The sequence below is a fragment of the Eschrichtius robustus genome, chromosome 3 (assembly GCF_028021215.1).
Source record: "Eschrichtius robustus isolate mEscRob2 chromosome 3, mEscRob2.pri, whole genome shotgun sequence".
NCBI classification, from domain to species: domain Eukaryota; kingdom Metazoa; phylum Chordata; class Mammalia; order Artiodactyla; family Eschrichtiidae; genus Eschrichtius; species Eschrichtius robustus.
Window position 1 is genome coordinate 75,623,124 of NC_090826.1, and position 23,134 is coordinate 75,646,257.

The 23,134-nt window shown below is 33.9% G+C and overlaps 1 protein-coding gene across 1 annotated transcript in view; it reads right to left on the reverse strand.

The window, feature by feature from the left end:
* The window catches only part of COL24A1 (collagen type XXIV alpha 1 chain), a 384,282-nt gene that overhangs the window by 72,424 nt on the left and 288,724 nt on the right, over positions 1 to 23,134 (reverse strand). The window contains exons 39-44 of the mRNA XM_068540226.1: positions 16,111 to 16,164; positions 14,349 to 14,456; positions 9,113 to 9,166; positions 8,805 to 8,858; positions 7,774 to 7,830; positions 4,171 to 4,224 (exon numbers count right to left, since the gene is read on the reverse strand). Coding sequence (XP_068396327.1) covers positions 4,171 to 4,224; positions 7,774 to 7,830; positions 8,805 to 8,858; positions 9,113 to 9,166; positions 14,349 to 14,456; positions 16,111 to 16,164 — 381 coding nt within the window. The remainder of the gene's footprint in view (positions 1 to 4,170; positions 4,225 to 7,773; positions 7,831 to 8,804; positions 8,859 to 9,112; positions 9,167 to 14,348; positions 14,457 to 16,110; positions 16,165 to 23,134) is intronic.

Below are 23,134 nucleotides of genomic sequence, written 5' to 3' on the forward strand. Positions count from 1 at the left end.
GTGTTCTGCAGAGGAAACAGCATGGGAGAATAAATGGAGGTTGATCTAACACAACATGTTAAGTGGAGAATGGATTTGAGAGGGCTATGACTGGGGATAGGGAGTCTAGTTAGTAAGCTATTAAAATAATTCAGGCAAAAAATGATGAAAGCCTAAGCTAAAGTAGGGCAAAGTGGATAGACTCCAGAGATATTTAAGAGGCCAAAAGAAGTGGCCAATTGACGTTGAGAAATGAGAGGATAGAGAAAGGAGAGAAAGAGGAGGGAGAGGAGGGAGGAAAGAGAAAGCAAGAGAGACAGAAAGAGAGACAGAAGGAGATAGATAGAAAGAGGGAAGATTCATTTACTAGACATCTGGATGTCTGGTGGCACTATTCACTGAACTAAGGACATAAGAAGAGGAGGATCAGATTTGGACAGCATGATGATACTATGGTTTGGGACATGCTGTGTTTTCTGTGATGATGTCCAATAGCTATTTGGATATGTATGTCTGATGCTAAGGAATGAAGGCCAATTGAGGATTTAGTTGTTATTTTATTGTATGCAAAAAATTCTATGGCCTTTGCCAAACCAAAGTAAAAAGGAGTTTAAGATAGTACATAATTTATTCAGTGTATTTCTAGGGCTTTGGCTCACATTAGTTTAGCCTGACTTAATCTGTGTGTTTCTGCTCATATCTTTAAAAAGTGAATGTTGACATATTCTTATTCATACCGTGTCCTCTGACTCTCTCTCAAGCCTCAAATGAATTTATCTTGACCTATGTGATGTATAGTTTTCTGGATGACGGCTATTTCACTATATCTGCTTTTATACTGATTAAATATTCTTATTTTGTATATGTGATATCCATGGAGTCAGGGACTGTGTCTTGGGTGCCCCGTGTTACATTCATAGCTCCCAGTCCATGGCAGATACTAAAATATATGCTGAAGGGACCAGAGATTTAATTATATGTAACACATAAAATGTGTCATATACAATGATGCCTAATAATGATTTACTGATGATAATGAGCAAGACACTTGACTTTTGTGATTTTCAGTTTCTTCAAGAGGAAAAAAGAAAAAAGGATGGTGAGAAGGCTTACAAAATGTCTTTCAGTTGTTCATAGCCAAATGGAAACAAAATTTTCATTACCCATTCCATTTTTTTTTCTCCAAGAGGATAATCATGAGTTCACCACAACCGTAAGAATATTTGTGAACATAAAAGTGTTTTTAAAAGCTTGGTGATTATTCAACCATAAAAAGGAATGAAGAATTGATACATTCTACAACATGGATGAACCTTCAAAACATTATGTAAAGTGAAAGAAGCCAGACACAAAAGGCTATACATTGTATGATTCCATTTATATGAAAGATACAGAATAGATAAATCAATAGAGATGGAAAGCAGAGTAGTGGTTGTCAGAGGTTGGGAGAAGGAGAGTAACTGTTTAATGGGCATGGGGCTTCCTCTTCAGGGTGATGAAAATGTTCTGGAACTAGGCAGTGTGTGATGGTTGTACAATATTGCCAATATACAACACTAAGTGTCTCTGAATTGTACAATTTAAAATGGTTAAAATGGTAAATTTTATGTTATGTGCATTTTAGCACAATTAAAAAAAGATTGACAATAATTCTGACCATCAGTTTACTAGAGTGAAATGATAGTGTCTACAATGCCCACATAGAAAAGTAAACATTTAAAAATATCACCTAAAGCTACAACAGAATAATCTAACTCTAAATAAAGCATGGTTCCCCTGTATGAATCAAACTTGTGCTTGGAAAAACATGGAAGGGGACAAGTGTGGGTATTTCGTGACTTTGAGATGTCTAAGCAATGAAGTTACTGTGATTGTCTGGCGCTCAATGGCTTTTTAAAATAGATCTATCAACAAATGATAAAATGACTCCTAAAGCCTAAGAAATAGGATGGAATAAGACAGAAAGGAAAATGTGGCTCACACTAGCTCATGAAACATCCACAATTGAAGACTTAATCAGGACTATTTATGGAATGAAGAAGGAAAAACAGATTCCATAACGAGCCTAGGGAAAAGTTTTCCTCTGATGAAGGATTTCTGAAGCATGTATGACTATCTAGAAAAATGGGGGCAGGATTTTTCTTTTCCTAGCCAGGTGAAGAGATTCTTTTCTTCTCCCAATAGAATAGTTAATTGTTTGTTTGCCAACAGACAATGCTGATGTAGCTAGTGACTGTAGTTGGTAGAGGCCAAAAGAAGATATTATTAGAACCTGATTTTCCTGAGACTGCGTGGAGAAGTTATGCACAGAAAAAGTTAAAGAAGTTTAAGAAACTTCTCAAATTATGCTGGAAGCAGTGGGTTGGTTTCTCAACCCCAAGAAAAGCTAATTTCAAGTAAATCTACTTGGATTCCTTGCATTAGGAAACACTGTAGATACAAATGTTATGTAAATTGGAGACAGAACATATAAAAACCTTCTAAAATATGTTCCTCTGAAAATAGAAAAAATATAAGATGGCCATCCCCAGAATTTCACAAGCATTTAGAACTACCTTCAACATTTGTTTCAAAGAGAGTTTTGGGAAGTGAAAGTTGATTTTTCAGATTTCAGGCCTGAGATAAATCAGTGTATTAATGATAATTATCTACCTACCAGCTTGTCCCTTCAATCTGGCAACCTAGGTCTTCATTGCAGACATGATCACAGCAATTTTACATAGAAAGGTGTATATTGGATCAAATAACCCATCAATTCATTGTTAAAAATGAATTATGTTTACATACATATTATATACTATTATGTACAGGGCTCAAAACAAGACACTGTACAAGAAGGAAAGAAGTTATGTTCAGGACTTCCCTGGTGGTGCAGTGGTTTAGAATCTGCCTGCCAATGCAGGGGACACGGGTTCGAGCCCTGGTTTGGGAAGATCCCACATGCTGTGGAGCAACTAAGCCCGTGTGCCACAACTACTGAGCCTGCACTCCAGAGCCCGCGAGCCACAACTACTGAGCCTGAGCGCCTAGAGCCCGTGCTCTGCAACAAGAGAAGCCATGGCAATGAGGAGCCAGCGCACTGCAACGAAGAGTAGCCCCTGCTTGCTGCAACTAGAGAACGCCCGCGCACATCAACGAAGACCCAATGCAGCCAAAAATAAAGTAAATTAATTAATTAATTTTTAAAAAGTCATATTCAAATTGAGAAGCTAAGATATCTGCACATTAAAAATAATTAGCAAAAACTATAGTAGCAGAAGATTGTAAAATATTTGTACTGAATGACTTCTATCAACAATAAATACTATAGGACTACAGAAGAGGGAAAGATTGCTGTTAGCATAGACAGGGGAAAAGGGGGTTTGAATTAGATTATAAAGGACAGCCAGGATTTATGTAAATAAAGATTACATAATTTTTTGAGCAGGCAGAGAATGTTGTGAGCGAAGGAATAAGACAAGAACTATAGGGAGAGAGTTAGCAAATGACCATTTTGTTTAGCATATGACATTATAAACAGAAAGGGACGAGATAGAGGGCAGGAATACAGAACACACTCAATACAAATGTGCTAATAAATAATGACACTGAATAAATTCTATACATAGCCTAACATAATTTGAGCTGATAAAGCTGGTCTCTTAAAATCCTTCTAAGAATGGAAGAGGATAAGAATTGATATAAGAATATAATGGCATTTATCCATCCATTTGACAACTCTTTAATGAATTTCTACTATATACCAGGAACTCTGTGTTCTAGAAACTGGGGATATAATGATGAAAAAGACAAGAGTCTTATTCTCATGGATCTTATATTTTGTTGGGGGAATATAGACAATAAAAAAAACCCAAGTGTATAAAAAGGTGGTAAGATAATATAGATAGAATTAAATGTCATAAAGTAAACAGAGAAATGAGATATAAAGTGACAGACAGAAAGGACAGTTAGAGAAGGCCTCTCAGAAAGTAACGTTTCGGTTGAGAGTTGAATGATGAGAAAAAGCAGCAGTGGAAGGAGATGATGGTAATTTTAGAAAGAAGGAACAGAAAATACAAAGAGCTTCTTCTGGGATCCAAAACATGACATTACTAATTATCTCAGTGATGCTTATTTTCATTTGCAACTGAGCAGAACCACAGAGAACCCTATTCAAATTTAGAAGCAAGGTGTGAAATTTACAGTAATTACCTTATATCCCTCTGCTCCGGGCTCTCCTCTCTCTCCTTGTTCCCCCATTGGACCCTACAGAGACCACAGGCAAAAACAATTAATGGGTCTAAGTATTTGTGAATGCAGATGATACAGTTAATGTGGAATATTTTTTCCCTAAAAATATGAAACCAAATGTACAACAGTTTGTTTAGTTCCACTAAATATTTTCAAAGGATTGGATTTTAGTGACACCAAGAACGTCATAACACTGAATTATTTAAAGAGAATCTCATAATGATTCTGCTAGAAAGAATATTGAAAAAACGAAGTCCAAACAATGTGAATTTTCAGATGAGTAAAGTATGTTATATAAGATATCAAAATAACTTGCATTTTTATTTAATGTTAAAATGATTGAAAAAAATTTAAGCAGGACCAGTCACTTAATTAATTCCATTAATTAGAAAATATTATCTTTAATCATCTTTTAAAAAGTATCTAATAGCTAATCTTACTTTACCGTTAGAAATTATATTATTAGAAATTATATTATTTATTCTTTACTCTGTGAAATTCTAATTATTAAGATATAAATTAACCTAAAAGAAATTACATTTATTCATTTTAATCCTTAAGGCAGAAACTTATAAACTTGTACTTTTAACTTTATCTAAACATTCCTAATATAAAATCTTTGATATGATAAGATGTTCAAATTATCTACTCTAAAATGCGCTTGAAAAATCAATTATCACATATTAGGACCTACTGTTTGAAAAGAAACTTAAACTGAAATTATTAGCAAAACCATAAAATTTATTATGGACCATTAATGGATAAATTTTAACTTATTCCTGTGTGGATAAAGATATTAGACATAATGTAAAGACAATAATCTCTGACTCTGCTTTAATTATTTAGAATATTCTTGGATTAATTTTCACACCTGTCCCATGTCTACTAGATAAAATGACCATTGTTATACTAGACTTTTAATACATTTGTTATATTTCAGTGACATTCTTTGACCCTGGAATACCAGAATCTGGGGAAAACAAGCACTACTATACTTCACTTGCCCACATTTTACCATTTACTTTAAAAAAAAAAAATTTACTGGAGTATAGTTGATTTACAATGTTGTGTTAGTTTCTGCTGTACAGCAAAGTGACTCAGTTATACATATACATATATCCACTCTTTTTTAGATTCTTTTCTCATATAGGTCATTACAGAGTATTGAGAAAAGTTCCCTGTGCTGTACAGTCCTTATTAGTTATATCTATTTCATATACAGTGGTGTGTACATATCAATCCCAGTCTCCCAATTTATCTGCCCCCCTCCCCCTGCTTTCCCCTCTGGTAATCATAAGTTTGTTTTCTACATCTGTGACTCTATTTCTGTTTTGTAAATAAGTTCATTTGTATCATTTTTTTTAGATTCCACATATAAGTGATATAATATGATATTTGTCTTTATCTGAATTACTTCACTCAGTATGACAATCTCTAGGTCCATTCATGTTGCTGCAAATGGCATTATTTCATTCTGTTTTATGGCTGAGTTAATATTCCATTGTATATTTCTGCACAATTTCCATATTTTTGTCTCTCAGAGGTTTAGAGAGACTAGAATACATTGGATAAAGAATTTAAAAAATATCATTCCATCTCTTAACGATTTATTTCCTAAATTTATATAAGTTTTGGGGTAACTTGGAATTCTTTTTCTTCAACTGAGGTATACTTGATATACAATATTATGTAAGTTTCAGGTGTACAACATAGTGATTCACAATTTTTAAAGGTTATATTCCATTTATAGTAATTATAAAATGTTGGCTATATTACCTGTGTCGTACAATATATCCTTGTAGCTTATTTATTTTATACATGGCAGTTTGTACCTTTTAATCCCCTAAACCTAGCTTGCCTCTCCCCCCCCCTCCCTCCCCACTGGTAACCACTAGTTTGCTCTCTATATCTGTGAGTCTGCTTCTTTTTTGTTGTATTCTATTCACTATTTTGTTTCATTTTTAGATTCCACATATAAGTGATGTCATACAGCATTTGTCTTTCTCTGTCTGATTTATTTCACTTAGCACAATAATCTCCACATACTACATATATACGCACATATGCTATATATATACACACACACATACTATATCTTCTTTATCAATTCATCTGTTGATGGACACTTAGGTTGCTTTCATTATCTTGGTAATCGTAAACATTGCTGCTATGGACATTGGGGTGCACATATCTTTTCTGATTAGAGTTTTTTTTTTTTTTTTCCGATATATACCCAGGAATGGAATTGCTGGCTCATATGGTAGTGCTATTTTTAGTTTTATGAGAAACCTCCATACTGTTTTGCACAGTGGCTGCACCAATTTACATTCCCACCAACAGTGCACAAGGTTCCCTTTTCTCCACATCCTCACCAACATTTGTAATTTGTGGTCTTTTTGATGATACCCATTCTGACAGGTGTGAGGTGATATCTCATTGTGGTTTTGATTTGCATTTCCCTGATGATTAGTGATGTTGAGCAACATTTCATGTGCCTGTTGGCCATCTGTATGTCTTTGGAAAAATGTCTATTCAGGTCTTCTGCTTATTTTTTAATTGGGTTTGTTTATTTGCTATTGAGTTGTATGAAATGCTTATATATTTTAGATATTAGCCCCTTGTTGGTCATATTATTTGAAAGTATTTTCTTTATTCAGAAGGTGTCTTTTCATTTTTTTGATCGTTTCTGATAAAGAATTTTATATATTCTTATTAGATGAGTTTGCCTCTATATGAGTTGGCTTGATTTTATCAGAAAAACTCTAGAATCTTTCCTATTTCTAAAACAAAGTATATACCTTTCAACCATCTCCAAAGAGCCAGATCAAAATATCAGGAGTGACTATATATTCTGATTCTTCTGTTTTAGGATTCTTTTATCCTATATGATATCATGTGAAATATGGAAAATTTAACCAATTATATTTATTTCTGTGAACTAGGCATTTTTGTTTTACCCATTTAATTTACATATAGCATTTAAGATTGTTTTAATCAAACATGAACAGAGAGACAGTTATTCAGATAATAAAAGATATAATAGCTACTTTAAAAAAATCATGGTTACAGCTAGTCCTTAAAATGCTTATTAGAAGACTACAGACTGATAATCTTTAAAGAACAGTGGCTCTAATAACCGGTTAGATGAGTTTTGCAATCATTTGGTAACTGTGTATAAACTACTATAGAAAAGGATACAGATTAGATTTTTAAAAATCCGTTAGAAATAAATCTGAATTTGATGTATAAAGAAGTATCTGCCCTAAATGTCTAGAGTGTGTGATTTTTTGATAATCTCTGTAAAAAAGTTATCATGAATTTAATGCCAAAAGTTAGATTTGGAAAGTTACTGTTTTAAACTTCTATATTATGCTAAGGATCTTGACCTGAATATAAACAGTTTTTATATTTAGATTATGTGACTGCAAATACTGCTCTCGTATAAAACCATGTTATAAAACTAACTAAATAAAACTCCTTGAACAGATGTAATTGGTGTTGTGAATCTATTGTAGTAACTGTGTTTTATCTCAAAACATCAAAATAATTTTAGGAAAAACCTACTGGTTCACCTCGAGGCCCAGGTGGTCCTAGGACTGTGTTATCTTCTCCTGGATAACCCTATGATGAAGATGATTTATAAACAAAACTAAATTAATAAAATAAACTTTGAAATATGAAGCCTATTATTTCCTAATATGTTATAAAATATGCAATCTGGTTTTATCTTTTTCAAATGAAAAACTTTTATCTACAAAACTTAGCACATGATAATTTATACATGGTTGTAATTCATACATTGTTCTCTTTGGAAGTGTCATTCTGCTTTAATTACATAAAAAGCAGCTTACTAATTTTCTCAAAGTGTCAGTTTTCCAATGATACTACAAATCAAGAGGAGTACTGCTGCAGTTATTCTTAATTCATAAAAAAATTTACTATAGGGGCTTCCCTGGTGGCACAGTGGTTGAGAGTCTGCCTGCCAATGCAGGGGACGCGGGTTCGCGCCCTGGTCTGGGAGGATCCCATATGCCGCGGAGCAACTGGGCCCGTGAGCCACAACTACTGAGCCTGCGCATCTGAAGCCTGTGCCCCGCAACAAGAGAGGCTGCGACGGTGAAAGGCCCGCGCACCGCGATGAAGAGTGGCCCCGCTTGACGCAATTAGAGAAAGTCCTCTCACAGAAACGAAGACCCAACACAGCCAAAAATAAATAAATAAATAAAATGCTGGCTTAACTCCTAGAGAGTTTAAAAAAAAAAAATTTACTATAAATGTATATAGTTGGTCATTTAATCTATAGTCTCACAATTGCTTTCAGTAAGTAATTAATATTAGTTTTACAAACTTTTACAGATTGCAAAGTACTATAACATATATCATTTCACCTCAATCTTGAAACAACCTATCAAAGACATTTTAATAATTTAAGTTTTTGCCCCTTGATATTTATTTTTCTTCTAGAATTTATAATACTTCCCAAGTTGAAAGTGCTTTTTTTATTCTTTGAAAATGTTTCCATACATACTTTCAGAAAGAACACATGAATTCAATGTTTAATTTTATGATAAATAAGTCAATATATTCATACACACCTTTTCTCCTTTAGGTCCTGGCAACCCAGAAAGTCCTGGTTGACCTTCATGGCCCTAACAGAAGGACAAGTAAGTAGACAGTCTCCATATCATTTGTATGTGCTCTACCTAATACCATCATGGCCACACTATTAGATATTGCACTATTCTGAAAGAAGAACAGGATTCACTCTACAGGGGCATGAGACCTAAATATGTTAGAAAGGTTTATCAGGAAATTTCATTTGAATTTATATATTTGGGATGACATCTTCATGTAATGTTTTTATGCAAATATACATTTCTTATTTCCAATTAGAAATGCTTACCCTATATCCTGGAATTCCTGGTTCTCCAGCAGGTCCCATCAATCCTAAATGTCCCTAAAAACAAAGTAAACGTTAGAAAGAAAACAGACGATTGTTTAAATCATTAACCTTGTATTCCTATTATTTAAAATTTAGATTTTTAAGGTATGATACTTTACCTAGTCTGAAATGGGAAAACAAAACATAATTCTCCAACTTTCATCTTATTTTACTTCTGGACCACGTAAGTTCCACAAAAATATGTTTCTTTGGTTTACTTCTGGTATGAACATCCTTAATCATATTAAGAGAAATACTTTCAGTTGCCAGAATGCTGTAGGCTTCCAGCAAATTCTTGGAAATGTAGTTTGTATCTGTCAAAGTTTGTGGTAAACATGCATCACTAAATACTAGAGAGTGAATTCTGATAGTTTTTAGTATTGTTATGATAGGATCAAGAACTCTGTACTCACTGATAGTTTCAGATGCTTTGATGAACACAGTTTCAGCTCTGGTCAAAGTTGTTAAAATAGAATTGGTTGACAACTTATGTGTGATATTCACCCTATTAATTACTCTTATTATCAATATCACACAGATGAGGAAACATATAAGTTAAAGGCAAATCTGTAAATGTTCCTAAACTACTGAAAAGATAACTCAGATAACTGAAAAAAGCAAAAATAACACTCTTAAAAATGTCCTATCTTTCATATTATCAAAGTTTCCATATCAACTCTCCTATTTGAGTGCCAAAATAAATAGGAGATAAGGAAATTAAGGCACAGAATAAGTATGTGACTAGCCAAATACCACACTAACCAGAAGTTCTAATCAATGTAATAAGTAAGAATAATAAATATGAGGAGATGATATGATTATTTACCTAAAGAACCCTGAGAATCATCAAAATTCATTCAAATGAATATAAAGTTTTAAAAAAAGATTTTTTACACAGCACAATTAGAAGATGTAATAGAAAAAGGATTACCTTAAGAACAACAAAATCTGTAAGAAACTAACAATGAACCTAATAAGACAGATGTTAAGAACAGAGATAAAGAAAATAACAAAACTTTATTGAAGGATATACAAGATATAAGTAAATAAAAAGACATATGCTGTTTCTACAGTGAATGATTCAATATTAAAGGAACTTGCTGAGTTGATTCTGAAGTTCACATGAAAGAGGAAAGAGATCATAGTAAGAGCCAAATTTTTCAGAAATATAAATTATGAAGTATTTGCCCTAATAGATCTCAAATGATACTGTAATGATACAGCTATTTAAATGGTGTGGTACTGACTCAGGAACACACTAAAAAATCGAGAAAAGAAGATAGAGAAAATGAAAACAGACCAATATTTAAGAGTAGCTTACAGTAAGGGTAGCATTTCAGAAAGTGGGAAATAGATTGTTTATTAAATAGTATTGGGGCTTCCCTGGTGGCACTGTAGTTAAGAATCCACCTGCCAATGCAGGGGACACAGGTTCCAGCCCTGGTCCGGGAAGATCCCACATGCTGTGGAACAACTAAGCCTGTGCGCCACAACTACTGAGCCCGTGTGCCACAACTACTGAAGCCCGCACACCTAGAGCCCGTGCTCTGCAGCAAGAGAAGCCACCACAATGAGAAGTCCGCGCACCACAACAAAGAGTAGCCTCCGCTTGCCACAACTAGAAAAAGCTGTGCACAGCAATGAAGGCCCAAAGCAGCCATAAATAAATAAATAAATAAATAAATTTAAATAAATAAATAGCATTGAGACAACTGGCTAAGAATTTTGGAAAAAGAAAAATTAGTCCTTTACAACTTATATCATAGCAAACAAAACAAAACAAAACAAAAATTCTGTATGCTTTAAAAGGGTTAAGGGTAAAAATAAAGCTATAAAAATAGTAAAAGAAGGATATGGAAGAATATTTTTATGTACTTTATGTAGGGAAGTCATTTCTAATGAACAAATAAAACCTAGAATGTAAACAAAAAGACTGACAAATTTGACTGTAATAATTAAAACCTCTGTCCAGTGAAAGATACTATAAACAATATTAAAAGATAAATGACAGAAAGGGAAATATATTTGTAACATATTAGCAACATCTTTAACAAAAACATATTATCTAAACTATGTAAGGTATTATTGAATTTAAGAAAAAGACAACAACCTAATAGAAAAACATGTAAAGTGCATATGAACAGGTAACTTCTAGAGGAAAAAATACAAATTACTTAGTTGCAATCAGGAAAATGTAAGAAAGAAAATGAGATACACTTTTTCATTTATCAGATTGGCAAACATCAAAAGGATTAATATGTAGTATTCTCGGTGGTGGGCATGTAAATTTGGTGAAACCTCTTGGGAAGGTAGTTTGGAAACGTGTCAAAATTTAAAAAGTGACTATTCTTTTTAGAGAAAATCCAAAGTAGGAGCCTACTTTGAAGACAATACTCTTTGGATCAATTCGTTCTCAAGTTTATTAAAAATTAATTACATTATCTCGACATAATAAAGGCTACATATTACAAGCCCACAGCTAACATCATACTCAATGGTGAAAAGCTGAAAGTATTTCCTCCAAGATCAGGAACAAGACAAGAATGCCCACTCTCACCACTTTTATTCAACATAGTGTTGGGAGTCCTAGCCACAGGAATCAGACAAAAAAAAAAAAAAAAAAAAAAAAAGGAAAAAAGAAAAAGGAAGCAAAAGGAATCCAAATTGGAAGGAAAAAGTAAAACTGTCACTGTTTACAGATGACATGATACTATACAAAGAAAATCCTGAAGATGCCATCAAAAAAACTACTAGAGCTCATCAATGAATTTGGTAAAGTTGCAGGATACAAAGTTAATATACAGAAATATGTTGCATTTCTGTACACCAACAACAAACTATCAGAAAGAGAAATTAAGAAAAACATCCCATTTACCACTGCATCAAAAAGAATAGAATAAATCTAACTAAGGAGGTAAAAGACCTGTACTCAGAAAACTATAAAACACTGAAGAAACTGAAAACAACACAAACAGATGGGAAGATATACTGTGTTCATGGATTGGAAGAATTAATATTGTTAAAATGATCATACTACCCAAGGCAATCTACAGATTCGATGCAATATCTATCAGAATACCAGAGGCATTCTTCACAGAACTAGAACACATAATTTTAAAATTTGTATGGAAAACACAAAAGACCCCAAATAGCCAAAATTGATTTTTTTTTTCAAGATTTTCAATCAATTTCAAGGGTGCAGCCACTATGGAAAACAGTATGGAGGCTCTTCAAAAAATTAAAATTAAAAATAGAACTACCATATAATCCAGCAATTCTACTCCCAAGTATTTATCTAAATAAAATGGAAACACTAATTAGAAAAGATATAAGCACCTCTATGTTCATTGCAGCATTGTTTACAATAGCCGACATATGGAAGCAACCTAAGTGCCCATCAATAGATGAATGGATAAAGAAGATATGGTAAAAATATACTATGGCATATTACTCAGCCATAAAAAGAATGAAATTGTGACATTTGTGACAACATGGATGGACCTAGAGGTTATTATGCTAAGTGAAATAAATCAAACAAATACAGTGTGATATAACTTATATGTGGAGTCTAAAAAACAAAACAAATGACAAACAGAAAACAAAAACAGAGTTATAGATACAGAGAACAAGTAGGTGGTTGCTAGAAGGCAGGGTGATGGCAGGAGGAAAGACATAGGTAAGGGAGACTATTTTCCAGTTGCAAGATAAATGAGTCATGGTTATGAAATGTACAGTGTGGGGAATACAGTCAATAAATATGTGATATTTTTGTATGTGCAATATTGTAACTAGACATAACTAGACTTATTGTGGTGACTGTTTTGAAATGTATAGAAATATTGAACACTATGTTGTGTAAAAGGAACTACTCTAGTGTTGTAAGTCAATTATACTTCAAAAAAAAAAAAAACCAACTCATAGAAAAAGAGATCAGATTTGTGGTTACCAAAGGTGGAGGGTAGGGGATGGGAAACTGGATGAAGACAGTCAAAAGGGACAAACTTCTAGTTCTAAGATAAATAAGTACTCAGGATATATGTACAACATGATAAACATAATTATCACTACTACATGTTATATATGAAACGTAAGAGAGTAAATCCCAAGAGTTCTCATCACAAAGAAAAATATGTATTTTTTCTATTTAATTTTATATCTGTATGAGATGATGGATATTCACTAAACTTATTGTGATAATCATTTCATGATGTATGTAAATCAAAGCATTATGCTGTACACTTTAAACTTATACATGCTATATGTCAATTATATCTCAATAAAACTGGAAAAATATTTAAAAATCAATCACATTATATAATGTTTTTGAATGCATAAGCCAAAGATAGGAAAATATTAGTAACTAAAATAAAAGGAAGTAAGAATGACCTGGAATAGTAAGATGGCAGTAAGGAATGGAACACTTAAAATGAGCCTGAGGGAAACGTTCCTCAGACAACAGATGGATTATGCAATGCTCTCCAGAAGGCCTTCGTGAAAAGTCACCTGTGACATTTAAATAGAGACTAGTGAATACATATGCATTTTGTAAATAAGTTTATGAAAGAGTCAAAAGACTAAATTGGATAATCTCTTAAATATTTTGCAACTCTTCTGCTGTGACTTTCTGAACAGGTCCAAATATATTAGCAATATAATTTTGCTATTACAGGTTCAAAAGCATCATGCTACCTTGTTTCCAACATCATGTAAAATTCATACAAAAGATTAAAAATTAGTAGATGTTTTGGAGACTTATCACAGCTGGTTAGAAAAATAATCTCCAGATAAGTATGTGGAGTCCAAGCATATAAAGAAAACCCATTTTCAAGTAATTTTCAAAGCAATTTGTCAACCATGACAGCATAATTTTATACAGACATTAAATCCTGATTTCAAGTACAAGGCATATAAACTTTCCTACTTCGGAGTTATAATCTGATTTTTTAAAACCTTATTTCATATTTTATTTCCATTTTGAGATTTTCTTCCCCCTTTCCTCTTTCACGTCCAGAAACCACTAAGCCATTTAAGTACTGTGGAATGCTTACAATTCTCCACAATCCATGGTGGTAGATTATTTTCAATGGAACTATTGCTTTCTCTGTAAAATTAATCAAGGGACAGAGCCTTTAGGACATGGATACATTTCTTTTCCATCCACAGTGAACTCAGTTCTGGAGACAAATCAAATACTGACCACAGCACCTCTAGTTCCTCTGGCACCTTTAGGACCACTTTCCCCAATTTGTCCAGGAGCACCTCTGCTTCCAGTTTCTCCTGTGGGCCCCATTTGTCCTTTATCACCCTGTGGATGCCATTAGTAAGAGAGAAAAGTAAGAAAAAAACAAACTTATACTCAGATTAATTAACTATATCATATACCTGAATGGCTCCAGAGGATATTCTGTAAGCAAAATTCTATAAATAGTAACTTTGCTTTAACTTAATAGTACTACAGACCACCACTGACAATAATAACATACCATCGCTACCTACGTTACCTTAAAGATATAATTAAAAGTAATTTTGGAAAAAAGAATATTAAAAACTTTGGCCAAACAAGCAGGGAAGATATGGTGCTCACGTTGAGTTACAAATAACCAAGTTTATTATTTTGAAATTTGTTATGCATTTATGTACGAATGCATGCATGCATGTACTTATTACTGACATGAGAAAACACAGGCCCTATGAGAAACCTGTTTCTACAGAGAATTTCAATCCCCCAAAGATCTGTCTAATGCAAAAAGGCTCTAGTGTACAGTTCTGTATACTCAGTATCATCACTTACTTGGTTGGAGTTTATTTTTAAAAATCTGTAACGTTTTTGTATGATTTTACATCTTTCTGAAAACTAGTTACCTTCTGTTTTCCAATAGGCTAACTAATCATTCTCTAATGCCAAAGTACAGCTGCTTTTAAACATTAAATGTTATAATTCATTTTCTGCATGTTGGAACCAACCTGTTCTATTATTGATAATCAAGCAGACACAAAGAAAAATTAAACAGTGATCACAGTCAGGAAATTTTTGGATATTCATAATAATTCACAGGCTTTCCCAAAGACACAGGCTGTTGTAAGGACCTGCACTGTCCTACTTGTAAAATCATTTAGACATAACATTATGTTTGATGAAAAGACACTTCAGTATTGGGCTTATTTTCATGGGTAAGAATGGCAACTAAAATTTACCTCATTCACTTTTATCTTTTATTATCTTATACTGCCCCCAAATTATGAAAAAGATGGATGAGGTGCATATTCACAGAAATGGCAGATCCGATTTTGGGAACTAGAATATGGTGTAATTTGTAGTTAATTATAGTAAATATATTCAAAACTGTTGTAGTACAATGTGAAAATCATTTTTATGTCTCACCAATACTTGAACAAATTATTGACTCTATCCAAGGATGAATTATTTATTAAAATGTGCTAAATTTTACAAACACAGCACATTTTCTTAGTAAAATATAAAGGAAACAAATAAAACATATTGTTTTGTGTTTCTTAGTTAATGTATAGGAAAGATAAAATCAATCATTAACCTTTTCAATTTGGAAAAGTACAATTAAAACAAACCCAGAAACAATTCTAATATTTCTCTCCCCTAAATATTTTACTGAAGTTGTTAGTAAATAGCACAAATGGTATAGTATTTTTCTTTTCTCTCTTTTCCTGCCCATGGTCTACCATGGTAAACAGGAGAAGAAAAGATAAAGATCTTTTCAGAAACTACAAAGTAGAAAATTTGACTTCAGATAATAAGTAATAAGGTAATAAGTACTCCTAAGTGGAATTAAATATTAATTTATACAAATGTGCCTTTTAAGCCAAATTTATTGTTCTTTATTGTTTTATCTCCAGTGCAAATAAAAACACCACAGTATGCTATAGAGCTCTGGGCACATCAGAAGAAAGAAAACCAGCATAAAAAGACGTAAAAAAAAAATTACCTTCTTTCCTGGACGACCTCTTTGTCCTGGCAGTCCCACAGTTCCTTCAGGTCCCTGAATATCGAGTATGAAAAAGGAAATACATTGTTAAAGATAGGACTAGAAAGAATGTTTAAATACTTATATCACATAATCACTGAATTGAACACTAAGTAAAAACAAGGGTTACTTCTTAACAATAATATGTTTGTATAATTATTTAAAAAGAGGTCATGATGATTTAGAAGCCCAGCTGTTACTAGTGAGTAAAGCTCACATAAACAAACTGGCCAAGATAGACCAAATTAAACTGTTCTTAGCTACAGAGGGAAAACAACTTGGTTTCAGTACACCCATTGAATTAGTGAGAATGTAATTAAAGTTAACCCAAATGCATCCATTTCAGCAGTTCTATGAGTTAGTATGGGTTCAACATCTTGTTGAATGTATAGTACTATAACATATATCTAATATACTGTCAAGGAGAATCTTAAAATCTCAATGAAGTGTAAGATTAAGCAAATATTATTTGATCTGTGGAAAAAAAGGAAAGAGGGGAAATACATGGAGAGAAAAGAGATAGTCATGTCAAACTGTTTAAAACAATATTTTCACTTCAATCTGTATTTTGTTTAGACAAAAGTAGACTAAAAGTTTTCCATAAACACTTGATTAAAGTAAGAAGTGGCTAAAATATTTTAAATGTCATGTGATTTTGCAGGTCAACAATGGTTAGGCTTAAAAGAGATCCATAGTAAGCCAGACTGCAAGTTCTAAAATAGCTAATAATTAATCATAGCATTCCTTGCATTAGTTGGAAATGAAAATGGAAATTTCAAATTTGTGTCCCAAAGCTTGCAAACTGCAAAAATGATGCAGACAAGAAATAAATTGTGGTTTACCACTGTGCTACGGAGGCTCTTGATAAATATTTGTTGAATGAATAAACAGATACCTAAGGAAATGAGTCATGCCCTGTGCTCCTGAGCAAATGTTCTTCTAGCCTCAGAAAGTCCACTGAATTTAGAGGCCAAGGTGGTTAAGTTCTACTGGTGTAGTTCTAGCTGCATCCAGAGGTTGAAATGATAGTTGCACTAACATGAGTCTTCTTTGTGGTTAACGTGGACTTTTTAAGAGAGGCTGATTAACATTCATAGAGGTTAACGATACGAGCATTTAAGTCAGACAGCTGTAGTTTCATGTTCTGGCTCTGTCACCTAATGGCTATATGACCATAAGTAGACTATTTGACTTCTAAAGTCCTCAGCTTCCTGTTATATAGCAGGGATATATTAATACTTCTTCAGAGGGTTACTAAGATTGAATGAGATAATGCATTCAAAGCTTAGAAAGGAATAGACTTATACTGAAGAGCTCAATAAATGTCAGTTCTCACTAATTTCTGCTGTCTTTTTAAAGTGCATTGTGTAATATTTAAATATATATAAATATAAATATATATACAAGATATTAAAAGGTATAATGAGCACCCATGTACCTACCACCCACTTTAAGAAACAGAAGCTACACACACACACACACACACACACATACACAACTGAAGTCCCATTTATACACTTATGTTAGCAGACACATCACCTTCCCTCCTCACTCAGGTGCAACAATTGTCCTCAATTTGTTTATCATTCACATGCATTTCTTTATACTTTCACTCCATTTGTATATATTCCCAAACATTATATGGTTATTTTGCATCTTTTCAAACTTTCAATAAGCAGCATCACACTTTATATATTCTTTTGAAATTTTTTGAACACAACATTTTGTTTTTGAAATTATTCAGTGTCTCTACTTTACTTACATTTTGTTTTCACTCCTACAGGATTACATTTTGTTATCAAACCACAACTTATTCAACCATTTTCCTAGCAAAGAATTTTTGGTAGTTTTTTTTTTTCCTGTTACAGATAATGCTGCAATAAACACTCTTGTGCATATCACTATGTGCCCACCTCAAGAGTTTTTTGGGCGAGGGTATATACCCTGGAGTTGAATTGCTGGCTTGTAGGATATATGCACCTTTCAGTATACAAGATTTTGCCAACTTGTTCTCCAGAGTGCTTTTGCCAATTTATATTCCCAAAGCAACGTTTAATAGTTCCAATTACTCCAAATGTTCCATAATGCTTGGTACTATCAGACTTAAAATTTGCCTGTCTCAAGGGAGCAAAATGATGTATTATTTGGGATTTCAATTCACATGTCTCTGATTATTAAGGAGGAATTAATATCTATTCATACAGTAATTCAACATCTATATGTGAATCTCTAATTCCCATCTTCTGTCCAGTATTCTACTGGGCTGTCCTTAACGTCCTGATACTTGTATTTCACTCATTCTGTATATCACAAATCTCTTTTCCCAGCCTGGAGCTTATTTTCTCACTTTGTCCAGTATAACTTTTGACTAACACAAATTTGCAGTTTTAATGTAGTCAAATTCATCAATATTTTCTTCTTGTTTTATTTCTTTAGTGTTTAAGAGATCCTTACTGCGTCCCCTTCCTCCATGAGGTCATAAAATGTTCTCCAATTTAAAATTTTGATTTTTATAATTAGGTCTTTAATCTAATTGGGATTTCATTCTTTTGTGTGTTTGTACTTTGATGTGAAGGAGAGATTTGTTTTCTTCCATTTGGATAACCAATTGTACCAGTACCATTTACCGAATATTACATCCTTTCCTTATAAATCTGCAATGCATAATCAATTTATTAAACTTTAAGTTTCAAAATATACTCAGATCTGAGTCTACATTCTATTTCCATTGGTCTATTTGTCTATCTGCGAATGAATGACACTGACTAAATGACTAGCTTCAACAATAAGTTACGATATCAGGTAGGGCAAGTTCTCCCTTTCACATACCACTCCCCACCAACATCAGCAACCTGTTCTTGAAAACTGTCTTGATATTGGACTTTTGATCTTCCACATACATTTTAAAACCGCTTTTCATCAATCCAGTTATATAAAAAAATCCTGTAGAGATTGTGACTGAAACTGTACTGAATTTATAAGGGAGAGTTAAATTTTTTTGATATTGAGTTTTCCTATCCATGAAATAGCTCTCTATTTATTTAGGTCTTTGTTAATAAACTACTACACACTTTTTTTTCAATAAAATTTTGCAAATCTTTTGTTAGATTTATTCCTAGGTACTTAATTTTTGCTGATTGTATTGGATTTTATTTTAAAATTGTATTTTTAAAAGTATTCTGTTTCTTGCTGGTAGAAAAGATGGAATCATTTTTTTTTGGTATATTTTATATATAGCATCTTGCTAAACTCTCATGAATTCTAATAATCTGTCTGTAGATTACTTCTCTCATTTTACTGTACTGGCTGGGACCCTGAGTAAATGTGGAATAGAAATGGTAAATAGTAGTGACCTTTGCTCATTTCTTTTAAGTTTCACCATTAAGTATCATAGTCAACGTATGGAAGTTAAATTTTACTAAATGCTTTTTGTTTCATCTATTGAGATGATATTTTTTCTTCAATTTGTAAATATGTGACTTAATTTTATAATTAAAAAAAATGTTAGACCTTTGTTGCAATACTAACAGGGAATTCATAAATCCCTTTATCCTGTCAGTACTCCAAAATGGTACTGAATTCAAATACTCAGGTATCAGCTGAAAACCATGGCATGGCAATGCTACCTGCCAACCAACAATTCAGTTTAGGCATCACTGTAAGTTATATATTTAAATATCATACATTTAATATTTAAACATTATATATTGAAATATTAAGAAAAATTTGTGGATAATGCAAAAATAACAGCTCTGACATAAGTGACAAGCATAAGTAAGTTTCACAAATGTGTATAATTGAGACATTTGTTATTATTCTGAAAGATGACTTACACATTCATCTCTATCTTCAAACCTCTATTCCCTCCTCATTTTCAAGTTAACAACCTTGCTTCATATCTGAGAGATAGTAGCAATTAAACAAGAGCCATCTCCTCTTCCCAACACCCAACTTACCAATACACCTACTTATGCACCCACATATTCTGCTTCTCTTCTCTTACAAAAGAAGTGTATTTGTTTCCTGCCTGAGGCCAGCTCCTCACTTAACACGTATAAGAAGCCCATATCCTCTCACTTATTCAGGGCTCTCTCTTCTGAAAACATCCTCCTTTCACTTGCACCATCAATTTTTCTCTCTTGACTGGATCATTTCCAATAGTATTCAAATATGCTAAATATTACTCATTAAAAAAAATCCTTCTTGGGGCTTCCCTGGTGGCGCAGTGGTTGAGAATCTGCCTGCCAATGCAGGGGACACGGGTTCGAGCCCTGGTCTGGGAAGATCCCACATGTCGCGGAGCAACTAGGCCTATGAGCCACAACTACTGAGCCTGCACGTCTGGAGCCTGTGCTCCGCAACGAGAGGCCGCGATAGTGAGAGGCCCGCGCACCATGATGAAGAGTGGCCCCCGCTCGCCGCAATTAGAGAAAGCCCTCGCACAGAAACGAAGACCCAACACAGCCAAAAATAAATAAAAAACAAAACAAAACTATAGTAACACTAAAAAAAAAAAATCCTTCCTTGATCTCATGTCCCTCCCTTCCTTTTGTCTTTTCCATTCTCTCATTCAATTTCTCATGTACTTTTCTAGCAACATTTTCTGCTCCCCCTTCACAGCAAAACTTTTGAAAGACTTGTTTATGCTCATTGTCACTATTTCCTTACTCTCATTCTCTCTTCATTTGGGCTTTTGTTCTTACCACACCTCTGAAATTGCTCTTTTTCAGGTCACCAACTGACTTCCATATAGCCATCTCCAATGGCTGGTTATCCGACTCATTTTATTGGAAACTTCTTTTTCATTCTTGAAACTTTTTTAAACCTTTGTTTTTATGGCAGCACACTTCCCCGATTTTCCACTTACTTATATCTCCTTATATGCTGGCTCCTTCTGTGCCCAACCATTTAATGTTGGAGTGCCCTCTTCTCTTTTCTCTTTTTAGGTGATCTCATCCTGTCCCTGTGGCTTTAAAGACCATCTATATTCTAATGTTTCCTAAAATCATATCACCTGTCCTGACTGCACCACTGACTTTCTGATTTACCTTCAGCATCTCTTCTTGAATTTCTAATGGGCATCTTAAACTTTGTGTGTCCCAAACTGAACTCCTGGAATTCCCTCCTTGAACCTCTAAACTGCTTCTCAGTTTTCCCCATCTCCTTTGTTAATAGGGCAATATTTTGAAAATTATTAAAATACTTTTCTATTTTGCCTTTTTGATTACATGAACTTTATCCTATTTAGCCCAAGGGATTCATATGCACAGGGGTTGAATATATTAAGAGATGATGTTTCTATTTTGTTTCTAACTTTAACATTTCACAAGCTGAACCTGGGGCACCCAGCACACAAGGCTGTCTTAAACTGTAGAGAAGACACACTTTCCATTTATCACAGTAGAACTCTAAGGCTTTTACTAGATGGTAGAAGGATGAGGATATGACATAGGGGAAGTAAAGAGAAAGCTTAAGACTTTTCCTTTGCCCCCAGGGGAATCTGGGAAGGCAAAGAGGGAGAGAGAGAGACATTGGTGTTCAGATTTCCCTCATTCTGAGTTTTGGCAGAAAGAGACCCTTGTTCCCTACTACTCATTCAGGATTCAGAAAAGGTATCTTTTCTCTAGCTATCACATGGTTTATGGCTATATCAATTTGGCTGCTCAGCAAAGTCAAAATGAGGAAGACCATATCGTTATATTTTCCTGAGCTACTCCTTAATTCCTATATGATGTAGAAGGGAACTAAGAAACACCTGGGGAGCTTGCGTGTGTGTATCGGTGGCCATTACTCTAGGAAGATGTGGCTCTGTAGTAAGGGCTGAAGAGCAGACTGCCTGGGCTGGAGCTGAATGAAAATCACAGCAGACCTCAGAGGGATCTAATGATTAGCAGATGCTGACAGGCTATTTAAGCAAGGGAACACCCCCCAAAAAGAAATGAAAATTACCAGCTTAGAGACATCATCATCAAAGGCCACGAGGGTGGGCAGAAAGCAAACTGACAAGGGACATTATCACATCCCAATCCGTACGAATAATACCTGCCTCTAGATCTAAGGCCTCCTCGTCTTTGTCACCACAGCAAACACAGACTCAATATTAGAAAGGAGTAAAAGAGGGAGGTGGAAGGTGGGTACATCTGAGAGACTAAGCATCATAAGAGTCTGAGCACTACCTAAAGAGATGACTAAATTACAGGAACAGATTAAGCTTTCAATTGAATTGGATATAAAAATTTTCTCTCTGTCTCCCCCAATTCCCCAACCACTCCTCACTAATCAGTAAGTTAGGGCTTGTGAGGAAAACCAGATGAACCTGAAATAAAGAAATTACATATTTGCAAATGTGTAAGTACCAACTTGTAACCCTATTACACACTTAATGGTATGATCAACCACTCCGTTGCTCTGCCTAAAAACCAGGATTTATTCTTTATTATATTTTCCCTCTTTCTCAACATCTAAACCATGAGCAAATCTAGTCAACTCTATCTCCAAAATATCTTGAATCTGATCATTATTTACTATCTCTATTGCTCCCCTGAATTCCAAATCGCCCTATCATTTTTTTCATCTACACGACTGGCACAGACTTCTAAGTGGTTTGGTCCACTTTTACCCTTACATTCCATTTCTTCGAAATAACACAAATGATCACCAACAATGTTAATCAAGCATCTCTCCCTGTGTAAAACCTTCCAGATGGCTGTCCATTGCAAGTAGAGTAATCTTCAAACCTCTGATCATGGTCTATAATCCCCTACGTGATCTGCCTCCCTCCTATTTCTCTGACATTGTGTTTCCCAGTTATTTACTATACTCTAGCTACTTGACCACCACCACCCCCCCCTTTTTTTAAATAGGGTATTTAATAAATGCCCTTTCTACCTTGGGGCATTTGCATTAGATGTTTCCTCTGCCTAGAAAGCTTTTTTTCAGATATTCACATGACTGGCTTCTTCTTATCCTTAGGCATCTGGCTCAA